The sequence below is a fragment of the Cherax quadricarinatus genome, chromosome 15 (genome assembly GCF_038502225.1).
Source record: "Cherax quadricarinatus isolate ZL_2023a chromosome 15, ASM3850222v1, whole genome shotgun sequence".
Lineage (NCBI taxonomy): Eukaryota > Metazoa > Arthropoda > Malacostraca > Decapoda > Parastacidae > Cherax > Cherax quadricarinatus.
The window spans coordinates 11,931,639-11,948,931 of NC_091306.1; the positions used below are offsets into that span (position 1 = coordinate 11,931,639).

At 39.6% G+C, this 17,293-nt stretch overlaps 1 protein-coding gene across 1 annotated transcript in view; it reads left to right on the top strand.

The window, feature by feature from the left end:
• Window positions 1–11,896, top strand: part of LOC128692091 (dnaJ homolog subfamily A member 2) — a 55,634-nt gene extending 43,738 nt beyond the window's left edge. The window contains exons 7-9 of the mRNA XM_070085161.1: window positions 125–284; window positions 7,063–7,190; window positions 7,427–11,896. Coding sequence (XP_069941262.1) covers window positions 125–284; window positions 7,063–7,190; window positions 7,427–7,609 — 471 coding nt within the window. The 3' untranslated portion in view covers window positions 7,610–11,896. The remainder of the gene's footprint in view (window positions 1–124; window positions 285–7,062; window positions 7,191–7,426) is intronic.
• Window positions 11,897–17,293: the final 5,397 nt, after the last annotated feature.

Consider the following 17,293-nt stretch of genomic DNA (forward strand, 5'->3'; position numbering starts at 1 on the left):
GAAATCGTAATGACACGATTGCAAACAATCGTGTCATACCGGCCGGGGTATGGTTTATCAAGCTTCTATATAGTATGGCTTGATGTTAAAATGTACTTTCTTCTGAATTAGTTTTTTATTTCAGGAGAAACCACATGAGGCTTTCCAGCGTAGTGGTTCTGATCTCATGATGAAACAAACTATCACACTCACGGAGGCATTATGTGGGTTCTCTAGAGTAGTTAAACATTTAGATGGCAGGAATCTCCTCATCAAACACCCACCTGGGTCAGTTTTAGTTCCAGGTAAGTTAAAACCATTTTGTTTTTTTTAATCGGATTTCTTGAGGCATTATCATTAGCTTCAGTTAATGAAATGGTGCAGTTTTCACATCTAGTATTCAGAAACTGTTTTTGAATTTTTTACCCTTATGGGTTTAGCACTTAATTATAAAAATGTGGATAATAAAGTTGATTCAAATATGTTTTTTTTTTAACGTGGATGCTTGTTGGATGTCCAAGCCACTTGCATACAAACCTAATTCATCCTATCCATCCAACCTTTCCCAGGACACCCCCAGTTTCTTATTCCCTCGTACAAATTTATTTACCCTCAAAGTCATCTGATTTTGCTCCATCATCAATAACCCCCTCTCAGTCATCTAAATAATACATTTAGTAACCCCTCACTACCACTTAATCTCCAAGTTGTGAATTCTCTGCATAATATATACACCATGCATCTCCACTGCTTCCAGCCTCCTTGCAACAGTGTTTACAACTCATGCTTTACACCCATAAAACAGTGTTGTTACCACTACTTTGGTACATTTCCCTGTTTGCCTCCATAGATCCTCAATGCATCCCCTTCCCCTCTTTTTCCCCTCGTCAGATCTGTGGTTCACCTCATTTTTCTTAGACCTGTCAGCTGACAAGTCCGCTCCCTAATATCTGAGCACATACAGTCTCCCATAAACACTGTCATTGACAAAAAGTAACCGTGACAACAGATTATTTATCTTTTAACCAAGAATTAAAAAAAAAATATATTTTTTCTTGTGAAATGGTAGAGAATCTTTTTCTGAAGGTAACAAAACAAAAAATATGAAATTTGGTGGAAAATTGACGAAATTACGCTCTCGCGAATTTTGATGTGTCAGCGATATTTACGCATCGGCGATTTTGCCGACTTCGACTCCCATTTTAGGCCAATTACACTATTCCAGTCGACCAAATTCTTAGCTGTTTCACTAGTATTACTTCTATTCTATTGATTGGGCACAAGGAATTGCCACGTCAACTGTTTCAACTACAAAATAATGTGATTGGAAAATGGTAATTTGGCCAGTTTAATGCAAAGTTTAAAATATTCCAATTTCAAAATAGGGTCCAGAATAAGCAATGCAGGCATTCCTGTCACTAAACTAACATTTCCTCTGTTCATTAGTTATGTTTTGAGGCTTTACAGATGAATTCCATTTTGATTTTTTATTCACATAATGAATTTTTATTCAAACCTAAAAATAGAAGATTTATTGTTATGCAATATTGTAATACCGTAATTATATAAATCATATCACCACATTTGTGAACGTATATTACTCGCCAGCTGGTGTGTATTAAACGTGTGAGGTCATTTGTTTGCTTTTGAACATCGGCAAATATTTAACATTTCCGCTACCTCTAATTCTTTCAATAATAACCCTACCATACACTTTTCCTGGTATACTCAGTAAACTTATTCCCCTAAAATTTTTACAATCTCTTTTGTCCCCCTTCCCTTTATATAAAGGAACTATATATGGAGAAAAAGAGAGAGGTTAAGAGAGTGGTGAAGCAATGTAAAAAGAGAGCAAATGAGAGAGTGGGTGAGATGTTATCAACAAATTTTGTTGAAAATAAGAAAAAGTTTTGGAGTGAGATTAACAAGTTAAGGAAGCCTAGAGAACAAATGGATTTGTCAGTTAAAAATAGGAGAGGAGAGTTATTAAATGGAGAGTTAGAGGTATGGGGAAGATGGAGGGAATATTTTGAGGAATTGTTAAATGTTGATGAAGACAGGGAAGCTGTGATTTCGTGTATAGGGCAAGGAGGAATAACATCTTGTAGGAGTGAGGAAGAGCCAGTTGTGAGTGTGTGGGAAGTTCGTGAGGCAGTAGGTAAAATGAAAGGGGGTAAGGCAGCCGGGATTGATGGGATAAAGATAGAAATGTTAAAAGCAGGTGGGGATATAGTTTTGGAGTGGTTGGTGCAATTATTTAATAAATGTATGGAAGAGGGTAAGGTACCTAGGGATTGGCAGAGAGCATGCATAGTTCCTTTGTATAAAGGCAAAGGGGACAAAAGAGAGTGCAAAAATTATAGGGGGATAAGTCTGTTGAGTATACCTGGTAAAGTGTATGGTAGAGTTATTATTGAAAGAATTAAAAGTAAGACTGAGAATAGGATAGCAGATGAACAAGGAGGCTTTAGGAAAGGTAGGGGGTGTGTGGACCAGGTGTTTACAGTGAAACATATAATTGAACAGTATTTAGATAAGGCTAAAGAGGTCTTTGTGGCATTTATGGATTTGGAAAAGGCATATGACCGGGTGGATAGGGGGGCAGTGTGGCAGATGTTGTAGGTGTATGGTGTAGGAGGTAGGTTACTGAAAGCAGTGAAGAGTTTTTACGAGGATAGTGAGGCTCAAGTTAGAGTACATAGGAAAGAGGGAAATTATTTTCCAGTAAAAGTAGGCCTTAGACAAGGATGTGTGATGTCGCCGTGGTTGTTTAATATATTTATAGATGGGGTTGTAAGAGAAGTAAATGCGAGGGTCTTGACAAGAGGCGTGGAGTTAAAAGATAAAGAATCACACACAAAGTGGGAGTTGTCACAGTTGCTCTTTGCTGATGACACTGTGCTCTTGGGAGATTCTGAAGAGAAGTTGCAGAGATTGGTGGATGAATTTGGTAGGGTGTGCAAAAGAAGAAAATTAAAAGTGAATACAGGAAAGAGTAAGGTTGAGGATAACAAAAAGATTAGGTGATGAAAGATTGGATATCAGATTGGAGGGAGAGACTATGGAGGAAGTGAATGTATTCAGATATTTGGGAGTGGATGTGTCAGCGGATGGGTCTATGAAGGATGAGGTGAATCATAGAATTGATGAGGGGAAAAGGGTGAGTGGTGCACTTAGGAGTCTGTGGAGACAAAGAACTTTGTCCTTGGAGGCAAAGAGGGGAATGTATGAGAGTATAGTTTTACCAACGCTCTTATATGGGTGTGAAGCATGGGTGATGAATGTTGCAGCGAGGAGAAGGCTGGAGGCAGTGGAGATGTTATGTCTGAGGGCAATGTGTGGTGTGAATATAATGCAGAGAATTCGTAGTTTGGAAGTTAGGAGGAGATGCGGGATTACCAAAACTGTTGTCCAGAGGGCTGAGGAAGGGTTGTTGAGGTGGTTCGGACATGTAGAGAGAATGGAGCGAAACAGAATGACTTCAAGAGTGTATCAGTCTGTTGTGGAAGGAAGGCGGGGTAGGGGTCGGCCTAGGAAAGGTTGGAGGGAGGGGGTAAAGGAGGTTTTGTGTGTGAGGGGCTTGGACTTCCAGCAGGCGTGCGTGAGCGTGTTTGATAGGAGTGAATGGAGACGAATGGTTTTTAATACTTGACGTGCTGTTGGAGTGTGAGCAAAGTAACATTTATGAAGGGGTTCAGGGAAACCGGCAGGCCGGACTTGAGTCCTGGAGATGGGAAGTACAGTGCCTGCACTCTGAAGGAGGGGTGTTAATGTTGCAGTTTAAAAACTGTAGAGTAAAGCACCCTTCTGGCAAGACAGTGATGGAGTGAGTGATGGTGAAAGTTTTTCTTTTTCGGGCCACCCTGCCTTGGTGGGAATCGGCCAGTGTGATAATAAATAAATAAAAATATGCTCTCTGCCAATCCCTAAATACCAACCACTCCAACACTATATACCCCCTTGCTTTTAACATTTCTGTCATGCTCCTGTCAGTTCCTGCTTCTTTACCCCTTTTCATTCTATGTAATGCCTTGTGCACCTTCCCCACACTCACATCCTGCTCTTGTTCACTCCTAAAAGATGTTATACCTCCCTTGCGAGTGCATGAAATGACTGCCTCCATTTCTTCGTCGACATTTAACCCTTTCAGGGTTTCAGCCGTACTAGTACGGCTTACGCACCAGGGTTTTTGACGTACTAGTACACCTAAATTGTAGTGCCCTAAAATCTAGTGAGAGAAAGCTGGTAGGCCTACATATGAAAGAATGGGTCTATGTGGTCAGTGTGCACAGTATATAAAAAATCCTGCAGCACACAGTGCGTAATGAGAAAAAAAACTTTGACCGTGTTTTTGGATTACAACAGCAACTTTGCACTGTATTTTCGTATGGTATTTATTGTTGTATTCTAGTTTTCCTGGTCTTATTTTATAGAATGGAAGATGTATTACAGAAATTGAGATGATTTTGACTGGTTTTACAATGAAAAGTACTTTGACATTTAGCTCAAAGTAGCAGAAATATTCGATTTTTACCAAAGTTCAAAAGTAAACAAATCATGCTAAGCGTCCAATGCACGTCAACTGGTGAGTCTAATATTCTTTCACAAGTTCACCAATATTATTTATATCATTTCTATACTAATGCAGTAGTCTGCATAACAGTAAATCTTCTATTTTTTGTGAGAATAAAAATTCAAAGTGGAAAGCAAAAGAATGTAAGAGGGGCGTGGGCATGTGACTAATGAACAGAGGAAATATTATTTTAGTGCCAGGAATGTCTATCTTGTTTATTCTGGACCCTATTTGGAAATTGGCATCTTTTGAAATTTGTGTGAAATTGGCAGAATTGCTAAATTCTGACCACTGTATTGGATAGTTGAAATCAGTAAATGGGTGGTTTCTTGTACTCATTCGATAGAAAAAATGGAGTTCTAGCGAAATAGTTATGATTTTTGTCAACTAGTACACTGGAATGGGCCGAAAATAGGGCTCAAAGTGAGCAAAATCGCCGATGCATAAACATCGTCGAGACCGCTAACTTCGCGAGAGCATAATTCCGTAAGTTTTCCATCGAATTTCATACTTTTGGTGTCATTATGATCGGGAAAAGATTCTCTATCTTTTCGTAAGAAAAATAATTTTTTTTTTAAATATGTGCAACCCTGAGAACAAGTCTGGGAGAGGGCCTGGGGACCCTGAAAGGGTTAAAAGTTCCTCAAAATATTCCCGCCATCTAGCCAATATCTCCAGCTCCCCATCTACTAACTTCCCTACTGTTTTTAACTGACATAACAATTCGTTCCCTAGGCTTTCTTAACTTGTTTATCTCACTCCAAAATTTTTTTTCTTGTTTTCATTAAAATTTCTTGACAGTGCCTCGCCCACTCTTATCATCTGCTCTCCTTTTGCACTCTCTCCCCACTCTCTTGACCTTCCTTTTACTCTCCATATACTCTGCTCTTCTTATAACATTTCTGCTTTGTAAAAACCTCTCATAAGCTACCTTTTTTTTCTTTTATTACACCCTTTACTTCATCATTCCACCAATCACTCTTCTTTCCTCCTGGCAGCAGCACACTGTGTCTTCATATTAATATAACTCAAGTCTTCATCACTATCTTCAGTACTATAATAACTGTATTCCACTGGGTGGAGAAGGCTCCAACTCTTGGGTCATCATGTCTTTTACTGTTAATTAACAAATGAGGCCTCAACCCCATAAATTGTATTATCCACATTTGAAATCGTGTATAGTTGTCTGCTACTTTCTCCTCTGATTTTTGGTGTATCTGTCCTGTAGCATTTTTGCTTGTTCTTCCAAGCTGTTCATTGTGGTCAGCTTAAAATTATATGAAAATATTTTTTTAACAACACACTGGCCTTTTCACACTGAGGTAGGGTGGCCTGAAAAATGAAACACTTTTCTCATCATTCACTCCATCACTATCTTGCTGAAGGTGTGCTTACACTACAGTTATAAAACTGCAACATTAAAACCCCTCCTTCAGAGTTGCAGGCACTGTACTTCCCATTTCCAGGACTCTAGTCTGGCCTGCTGGTTTTCCTGAATCCCTGTGAAAGTGAAATAACAAAATTTTAGAATAGACACTGACAATAGATCATCATTTTCTTGTTTGGATTTCAAATTAGTGCAGTGCATGCATGGTTTAATAGTTTTTTGACAAATTAGACACATGTACAACACTTCGATATCTTTGAGGGAACGTTTTGCCACACAGTGGCTTCATCAGGGACTGATTACCTCAAACTCGTCATTCTTCATTGTTTAGGATTGATGAAGCCACTGCATGGCAAAATGTTTCCTCCATAAAGCCACCCAAGTGTTGCCAAAGTGTATTAATTCATCAACTTGTTGGTTCTCTGAACCATGTATCTACAATAGTTTTTATACTGTTTGAGAGTAAAGGTTGAAGGAGGAAGGAACAAGTACAGTAAACCCTCTATTTAACAGACTAATGGGGGTAGCTGGTGGCCAGTTATGGCCATTATGGTGGATAGAGAAAAGATTATTTTGCTGTGGTAGTAGCAGTAATGAACAGTTCTGCCACCAAAAGACTTCGACCATTGTTCCAAATCTATCAACCCAGTAGAATTTATTTCCATATTTCTGAAGTCTGTTAAATGAAGGGCTTATTATGGAATGTTCGCTGATGTACTATTATTTAACTTGACTCACGAAATCGTAATGGCGCGATTGCAAACAAACCATACCACGGGTGGGGATAGAACCCGCGATCAGAGAGTCTCAAAACTCCAGACCGTTGAGTTAGCCACTGGACCAGCTAGCCACAATAAGTTTCGTCCAACTAGGTATATTTCTATACCATAGGAAGGTGGTCAGTGGTGCCTATGCTAACCTTCCTATGGTGTAGAAATATACCTAGTTGGACGAATCTTATTGTGGCTAGCTGGTCCAGTGGCTAACGTGACGGTCTGGAGTTTTGAGACTCTCTGATCGCGGGTTCTATCCCCGCCCGTGGTATGGTTTACTATTTATTTTACAGCAAAACTTTGTTTTTTTACATAAGTTCAAAATCTCAATTATGGATTTTCCTTTATAGGGTGTGTACGTGGTATAGAAAAGGAAGGAATGCCATTTCACAAAAATCCATTTGAAAAGGGAGATCTTTATGTTCGTATAGAAGTTGAATTCCCAGATAACTATTTTGCCTCCGAAGGTAAACTAAAGGCAAGTATAAATTTAATATTACCGTATGTATGTTGAGTTTAAAAAAAAGTTTGTATGCTTCTTTTTCTTTTTTGTTTCCTTTATCTTTCTTAAGACAGTACTTCACATTATGTAGAGTTTTATCAGTGACTTTATGAAATGTCACAACAAGAGTTTGCTTTGCATTTCTTTCCTTCATTACTGTCAACTTCTAGTTGTTATTGGCAAAGAGAATAAAATTATGCTTGCTTGCGCAGGAACTGGAAGCAATTTTGGGAGGACGTCCTGCAGCACCAGCACTGCCAGAAGATGCAGAAGAAGTCAATATGTCAGATATTGAGGAAACGCCTAGTATGGGTGGTAACAGAGGTCAATACTACGACGAGGATGATGATCATCCTCACATGGGTGGACAACATGTACAGTGTGCTCATCAGTAATCAGGATAGATATGGGTATTGTATAATGATTAACATTGCACAGCCTTGGCTTGTGAATTGGACTGATAAAATGCAGTTTAAAGAAGTTGCCTGCCACGTTTGCTGGGACTAGGCACATGAGTAAGTTTACCATCGCTGTTTGAAAAAGCCTTATGCTGACAAGTGGTAAGTAGACACAATGCAGGGTGGTCTTTGTTGGTAACCGTTTCACCCATGAGTGGACTTTATCAAGTACTTTGAACAATGAGAAAAATTACTGCTTGCATAGGGCATTTAGGATGGGTGGCCAGATGTGGCTTCAAAAAAAATGTACTGGTACATTTGTCAACTCATTTTAAAAGCTACACTTGACCTCTTGCCCCAGATGCCCTATAAAAGCTGCAGTTTGCTCATTGTTCTGTGTACTTGATAAAAGCCACTCATGGGTGAAATGTACCAATAAAGACTTCACAATATTAAATGTGTATTTACTGGGTTTACAATTTGATGACACCCAGGTACAGTGTACACACCACTTGTGTAACCTAAATTTTTGATCTGCTCTTATAGATGAAATGTATTTTTTTTTTTTTTTAACCTTAATAGGCACTGCAGGTAATATCTTAATACTGGGAGTGGATTTTTAGTTTTGACTCATCGCTCACATTGTTATTAGATATAATGTGGCACAATCTTACGTACATGTGTATTCAATGCATATTTCCATATGTTTTGATTGAAAGATGTATTAAAGATTTTTTTGTTATCTATGTTTAGACTTGGTTATCCATGCATGTCCATTTCACGAATGAAACTTTTTTTTTTTTTTTTCTTCTTCAATAAAATTTATTGCTATAAAGTTCAAATAAATCTAAGCAAACAGCCATAATCTGTTTAAGTGAATTCTAATATATTAAGGTCATACTTTGAAGAACTATGTTTGATAAATTACTTTTCCTTTATCTTGGAACTAAACTAAAGCCTCTCCCATTTGTTGATGTGTGCAGTGCTGCTGCTTTTGTTTGAAACTGATTATAATGAGGCTCATAGGGTTACAGGATCAGGCATTTTCTGTGATATGCAGTTTCTTTAAAGGTATCCTTAATTTGACCTTTGGAGTCTGAATGACTCAGAAGTAATGCTTTGCATTTGAAGTACATATGACCACAGATGTGTAGGCAGGGTTGACAGGTATTGTATCCAGTTTTGTGCACAACTGGATATGAAGTCCCAAATGAGCTCATTCTTCTTGCCTGAAAGGATTCTGCCCTTCGTTTATTTCTTAATATTTTAACTGTTGAAAAGATAAAACTTGGTAGAATTGTGGTAAGCAGGACGTAATCTAGTTGCTTAGTCTTGGCAGCAATGACCATGATTATTGGCATAGTCTGTATAATGACTGAAAATTGGTATCTTGCATAAAACTGTTTTATTAGATTACTTAATTGCTGCATGGTTTTTTCAAATTTTTTAATATCTGTAATGTGAACATACTTGAAGATAGGTGCTTTTCGACTTAATTTATATTGGCTAGTGCATTTGATTGGTAGAATTCGGAATTATATTTTAATACTATACTCCAGCTGCCTATATAAATTTATTTCAAAGATGTTTTGTACATTGTTAATTTTCGTTTTTTTCAATCGTACTGAGGAAGCAGTTCCAGTGTATTGAAGATGACCCAAGAGGCTCGATTTGTTATGATTCAGAAGACCCAACTTAGAGGCAAAATATTGCTAATGACTTAAGTTATTAGGAACCTCACCACTATAGTGTTGGTATGCAGAAACTAAATTCTCTGCTGTTACCATTCAAATTTCTTATCAGTGTTATTAAAATGTTTCTATCTTTAACAGTTTAAAATTCCATTTCCAAGACACTTCAATGACAGTTGGTGTTAGTGATGGATTGCTTCAACTGTTAATTATCAATAGTGTTACATGGCAAAATTTTACATAAAAGATCCATTCATCTTAGAATTTTGGAAGACCACTAAGAATGCAAACAATATGGGTAATAATTTAAAATATATTTAGAAATTTTACTGGTAACTTGTGGAGGCAATCATTTTCAAAAAACATTCTAATAGAATTGGACCATTTAAGGGATTCATATTTTAGAGGGGGTTGGATGTATTCTAGATTAATCTACATTAGTTTTCATTCTAAACATTCCCATTTTAGTTGGTATCTTTTTATAGTTGCATATTTCTGGCATATATTATGTAGGTCATTTATCTTAAAATATAAAAACATTTTAAAGCATCATAAATGCTGTTGAGTCATATGCCGCATCCGAGGCTTCTGTGGTATGTGGTACAGAAATTGTAGATAAATGTACAACTATCATGAATGAAGTTGTTTATGTAGTTAAGGAATATATATAGTGTTTTTCTGTCTGTATCTGTGTAACTGATATGCAACCTGAGAGTGCAGCTATATCTTGGTTTCATTGTATTTAATGTGTTGGTTCTTTAATCGAGATTTAATTGCACTTTCAGAATAAAAATCTGGATGCAAACCTTTGTGTTAATCTGCAAATGATCCTCTGTTAGTTATTGGTAATACAGTATTCTAAAGAATGTCAAGCTTCACCATTGTAGAATAATTGGTATTTTTATTTCCATTTCAGTAGTATGGTGCTGCTATATGCCACTTTTCTTTATTATTGAATGTGAATTATCATAAATTTTATTCATACGCCTCATCAAAATAAGTCATATGAATAAAATTTATTTATTTGTAGAATCTGAGAAAGCATTAGAATTTCAGTAATCCCCTGATTAGTAATGGTGCACTTTGTTATTTTGCATAATTGCTAAAAATACATTAGGAAACAGTTCTGCTTAGTGATGGCCTAGCCTCCAGTTATTGGTCTTTCATATCAGCTCTAACCAGGTGGGCAGATCTGTGCTGCTCTAACACGTGTTGCCATCAGTGAGCCAGTAGGACTTTCATATTTTCTTCTACCTTCTTTGACCTCTATTGGGCCAACATCAGTGTTGAAAAGCTGTAAAGTGATAAGAATTGCAGTGATGTTAGGCTTTTAGGAAAGCATTTCTATAAATACTCTCATTTTTCAACTGGCAAAATCTTTCTTTCTTTCAACACACCGGCCGTATCCCACCGAGGCGGGGTGGCCCAAAAGGAAAAACGAAAGTTTCTCCTTTTACATTTAGTAATATATACAGGAGAAGAGGTTACTAGCCCCTTGCTCCCGGCATTTTAGTTGCCTCTTACAACACGCATGGCTTACGGAGGAAGAATTCTGTTCCACTTCCCCATGGAGATAAGAGGAAATAAACAAGAATAAGAACTAGAAAGAAAATAGAAGAAAACCCAGAGGGGTGTGTATATATGTGCTTGTACATGTATGTGTAGTGTGACCTAAGTGTAAGTAGAAGTAGCAAGACGTACCTGAAATCTTGCATGTTCATGAGACAGAAAAAAGGACACCAGCAATCCTACCATCATGTAAAACAATTACAGGCTTTCGTTTTACACTCACTTGGCAGGACGGTAGTACCTCCCTGGGCGGTTGCTGTCTACCAACCTACTACCTATAACTGGCAAAATAATGGGTGCAATTGCCAGAAGCCTTGGCATACTCTGCCACTGTATACCATCCAACTTATCTCTCCACCCATATAATCGTTAGTAGCAACCAAATTACCACTGCTGTAAGTTATCAGGAAATCATAATAGCTAGTGTTCTTAGGCTGTATTGTATATGATGGCATATGCTGTTTCAGCCATTTTGTTTATAGGTCATTCTGTGTGATACTTAGAAGAGAACTGGGATTTTATCGGGGAAGTGTTCTCAAATCTGTGGGAAGGTGGGTTTAACTACTGTAAATTTTCAGCCTTAAGAACATGTATCATAAGACGAAACCACTTCAAAAAAAAAATAAATAAATAAATGATATAAATCAACAAAAGTATTTAGGCTATTAACTCCATGTTATTGTTAGATTGAAGAGTTGTGACAGCCAAGAGCTGCTTAGAAACAAACTGAATAGTTGGAGGATTCACTAAAGCTGGCCAACTCTGGTTTACTATAAACAGTACTATACTTAACTGCTGTGAGATTGACTACCATTATTCCATCAGAAATGTATTTAATTTAATTCACATTTAAAGTGTGTTCCTTAAAAATCTGCAATGCAATGGTTTACATGGATACCATACAGAATTGGAAGATTGTTATGGTACTGTATTTCACTAAAATCTATTACTCTACTGTAAGTAATGGTATTGGTACTTATCAATTTTTCCACCTTTAACATTGCAATAATTTAAAAAAATGAAATATAGGTATCATTAAGTGACAAATATTAGTAGCTCAGAAAAAAAAAGCCATCCATATATGACTCCAGCATGCCTGTACAGGGGAGGGACAGATCTGTAAATATAGGATTTTCACATAGCTATACCTCATGAAAAAAAGTTTTTTACACAAGTCTTGTATAACCGAGTATGTAGTATGCAGCACTGTATGCAGTAGGTATGATATTGTAATTTGATTTAATTTTATCCCTTATGCAAATGGAGGTAATTGGAGTGTGTGTGTGTGTGCGCACGTACGTACGTACTCGACTAATTCTCACGTAATTGTGGTTGCAGGGGGTCAAGACTCGGCTCCTGGCCCTGCCTCTTCACTGACTGCTATTAGGTCCTCCCTCTCCCTGCTCCATGAGCTTCATCATACCTCATCTTAAAACTATGTATAGTTCCTGCCTCCACTGTATCACTTGCAGACTATTCCACTTCCTAACTACTCTGACTGAAGAAATGCTTCCTAACATCCTTTTGACTCGGACATTTCAGCTTCCAATTGTGATCCCTTATTTCTGTGTCCCATCTCTGGAACATCCTGTCTCTGTCCACCTTGTCTATTCCACGCAGTATTTTGTATGTCGTTATCATGTCTACCTGACCCTCCTGTCCTCCAGTGTTGTCAGACCGATTTCCCGTAACCTTTCTTCAGGGGACATTCCCCATAGCTCTGGAACTAGCCATGTTGCAAACCTTTGCACTTTCTCTAATTTCTAGACGTGTTTTGACTAGGTGTGGGTTCCAAACTGGTGCTGCGTACTCCAGTATGGGCCTGACGTACAGTGTTTAAAGTTTTGAACGATTCCTTACAGAGGTACCGGAATGCTATTCTGAGGTTGGCCAAGCGCCCATATACCGCAGCAGTTATCTGGTTAATGTGTGCTTCTGGCAGTGTACTCCTAGGTCTTTCTCCTCGAGTGAGATTTGCAGCCTTTGGCCTCCTAGCCTATACTCAGTCTGCGGTCTTCTTTGCCCTCTTCCGATCTTCATGACTTTGAATTTGGCAGGGTTAAATTCTAGGAGCCAGTTTCTGGACCAAGCATCCTCTGTGTGTGTGTGTGTGTGTTTGTTTTTTTTACAAGTCGGCCATCTCCCACTTTTCAGCTAATAACTGATATGCTTTGGCATGGCTGTGTATGTACTTACAGTACTGTTAGCAATTTCAACACTTTGAAAGTGTGGGGAAAGTTACAAAGTACATAGTCAAGCATATAAATGGTACTGCATTAATGTATTTGGAGAGTGTAATAAGACATGCCATTGGTGGCGTTTAATCATAGGTATGACTAAACCCTGCCTAGGGGGATGGCCCACGTGTTAAAAAAAAAAAAAAAACCTAACCCTTTTAACCCTGATGCAAAAGATATGAAGGCAGTGTAGCCTGTTATTCAGAATTATGGGGAAGTACTACACTTGTGAGGAATCATACAGTGCCTGGAGAATGAGAGGCAATCATGTTCCATCTAAGCATGAGATAGGTCCAATTTCTTGGATCAAAAGCCTCAATGACATAAGAGAACCTCCTGAGAGGAGTGCTATGCAGGAAATGGCTAATGAGACCTGTGATTCCCATGCTGTAAACCAGTTTATATGCTTTATAAATATTATTACAAAGTTTCCTTAAAGGATAAGAAAGCACTTCATATGTCGACTGGTGAAGTAGAAAAAACCAGATTTACTCCAGTCTGGGGGCGATAAACTACAGTGGACCCCTGGTTTACGATATTATTTCATTCCAGAAGTATGTTCAGGTGCCAGTACTGAACGAATTTGGTCCCATAAGGAATATTGTGAATTAGATTAGTCCATTTCAGACCCCCAAACATACACGTGCAAATGCACTTACATAATTGGTCGCATTGGGAGCTGATCGTAAAGCGGGGGTCCACTGTATATCCCTAATTTATACCTGGGGTTATGTTAAAATCTGGTTGTGGTGAAAGTACTGTAAATACTAGTCTTGTGACTGCAAGTTGTGCTGTCACTTTTCTGTTATAAATCTTTATTGCTAAGAGGGAGATTACTGTAGATCAGGGTATGAGATTACTCAAAATTAATTTTGATTACCATTATAAAAAAAGTTGTATCAATGGGTTTTTGAAGCTTGTCCTACATGTAATTTTTACTTCCCATTCAAACATTTTCCTCTAGTAATACTTTTAGAATTGAATGTTATTACCCGAAGAATGTAACAGTACCATGGAACAGATCACAACTAACCCACTAATGCAACTTAATAATGGTCCTGGACAGACTGAAATGTCTCAAGTTTCATTTCCAGCTTGTGGTTTATCTTAAATTTTATTCTTGTATAAACAGTATTACTGCAGAAAACAGTACCATGCGTCTTCAAAGTGGACTATATTGTTATATATACAATACTGTGTACTATTAATTTGTGAAGAGGATGATGGAAAGCCTGAAAATTTTTATACATTCACCAGGAAACGGCCTTCAAAATTTTTTTTCTACTAAATTGAGTATAGACCTAAGTCTGTGGTGGTCCTGGGCTAGCTGAACCCATTAAATACAGTTATTGTAATGTCTTTGTTTAAATTTTTTTTTCTTAATTATGAACCAACTGTGGTTTAGCGCCTCTTCAAGGGGGGCTCCTTGGCATGGTGAAGAGGCTCTTGGTCTGAGGAATTAGCCCTGTCGGTCTTCGTCCTCAGACCGAACCTAATTACCCCCCATTCTCCCCTCCCCTATCCCATCTTCCCCTTTTTCCATTCCTCCTCCTCACCCCTCCCTTTTGCCCTTCCTCTTTTTGGCCTTTGGGATTTCTCCCACAGGCGCGCTAGTTCCTAGGTAGGGGAAAGGACACCGGGGTCCATCCCATTTCGTTGAGGTTCTTGGCGGTGGCATAGTTTGCTGTGGAATCTGGATTGCCTGGGGATGTCCCGATCCCTCTCCGGTATCCCGGAGTAGCTTTGGGTGTCTTTCGGGCGACGGGTGTATCTCTGGAAGCCACCTTTCGGATTCCGGGGGTGGTGGCCGAAGGAGGTATGCTTTGTGGCGGATATCCGGCTGCCCTCTCTTTTGTCCACCGAGGTAGCTCTGCAGATGTGAGGTTGCTATCCGGATTGCTGGTTTACTGGCATGAAGGGTAGGGTATGGCACGGGTTCCATGCTGCATCTGCGCTACTAGCGGTGTTGAGGTCCTCTTGGGCGCGGAGGGAGATTTCCGGCCCTTTCATTCCTCCTGGGAACTATTCCTCCCCGCTCCCCCCTTTTTTTATTTTTATTTTCTTTTTTTTTTTTTCTTAAAAACAAAAAGCAAAGGAGTAACCTAACCATGGCAGCCCTAGTCCATGAACCCACTACCCCCGGGCCCCTTCTTGATACCGCACCCCATTCTGACCCTGCCTTGTGTTTAGACCACTCTTCGGACACTCCTGATGCCCCTGTACCTCTTGCTGGTGCTGTTTCCTCACCCGCTTCAGGCAAATTGGGATCTTTACTCACACCTCACTGCTTTTAGTGAGGTTCCTTCTTCATCCTCCGTTTATGAGCTCCTACACATCTTCTCGACGTCAGTTTATACCACAGCTTCTCAATCTATACCCCAAACCTCAGGCAGGCATTCTCAGAAGTGCGTGCCTTGGTGGTCTCCTGCTTGTGCTCATGCAGTACGTTTGAAACGTGCTGCATGGGGCAGGTACTGGTACAATAGAACCGCTGAGAGACTTCTTGATTTTAAGCAGAAGCGTGCGATCGCTCACTGTGTCATCCGTGAAGCTAAACGCACTTGTTGGCGAGACTGTTTCCACCATCACCTCTGCTTCTTCTATGAGTGCAGTCTGGAAAAAAGTGAGGAAATTGAGTGGTAAATACTCTCCTGACCCGGCTCCTGTTCTACGGGTCGCTGGTGTTGATGTAGCAAACCCTCTCGACGTTGCTATTGAACTTGGCACACATCTGGTCCGTATTTCCCGAGGGCTCCATCTATGCCCCTCGTTTCTTTCCTCAAAGTCTGCCAGAGAGTTAGTACCCTTGGACTTTTCTTCCCTCAGAGAAGAACAGTATAATGTGCCTTTTACACTTCAAGAACTGGAGGCAACGCTTTCAGCTTGCCGATCATCGGCAGCTGGGCCTGACGACATTCATATTCGTATGTTACAACATTTACATCGGTCAGCCATTGTAGTCCTCTTACACCTCTTCAATCTTATTTGAGCACAAGGAGTTCTTCCCCAGCTGTGGAAATCTGCCATTGTTCTCCCTTTCCGCAAACCGGGTACTACAGGACATGATGCCTCCCACTATCGCCCCATCGGTCTTACTAGTGCAGTTTGCAAAGTGATGGAACGCCTCGTAAATCGACGTTTAATGTGGTATTTAGAGACTCACAACAGTCTCTCCGCTAGTCAATATGGCTTTCGTAAGGGTCGTTCTACCATAGACCCCTTACTACGCTTGGATACGTATGTTCGTAATGCCTTTGCGAATAATCACTCGGTTATTGCCATATTTTTTGACCTTGAGAAGGCATATGACACAACTTGGAGGTATAATATTTTGGCCCAGGCCCATTCCTTAGGCCTCCGAGGCAATCTACCATCCTTCCTTAAGAACTTTTTAACTGACAGACATTTCCGTGTTCGAGTCAATAATGTTCTTTCCCCAGACTTCGTCCAAGCTGAAGGTGTCCCTCAGGGATGTGTTCTAAGCACAACACTTTTTCTCCTTGCTATAAATGATTTGGCCTCTGTTCTTCCACCCAATATTTGGTCATCACTCTGTTGATGCCTTCGCTATTGCTTGTGCAGGCGCTGACTGTCACCTTATTGCAGTTTCTCTCCAGCATGCGGTCGACCATGTTTCCACTTGGGCCACCACGCATGGGTTTAAATTTTCAAGTACCAAAACTCACCAAATTACTTTCACTAGACGCTCTGTTATCTCCGATCATCCTTTGTATCTCTATGGCTCCCGTATCCCTGAACGTGATAGTCAGGTTTCTAGGCCTTCTCTTTGACCGTCGGTTATCCTGGAAACCTCACATTACCTCTCTGAAGGCAACTTGTCACAGCCGGCTAAACCTTCTTAAAACCCTTGCTCATCTTTCCTGGGGAGCTGATCGTCGAACTCTGCTGCGCCTACATTTAGCCCTCGTTTTATCGAAACTCGATTATGGTGACCAGATTTATTCCGCGGCCTCTCCTGCTACTCTCTCTAGCCTTAACTCTATCTATCCATCACCAAGGATTACGTTTGTGCCTTGGTGCTTTTCGCTCTTCCCCTGTTGAGAGCCTCTATACAGAAGCAAATGTTCCATCCTTGTCTGATCGCCGTGATGCCCATTGCCTTCGCTACTATGTACGCTCTCACGATCTACACAATCCTTCCATTTATAGAATGGTCACCGATA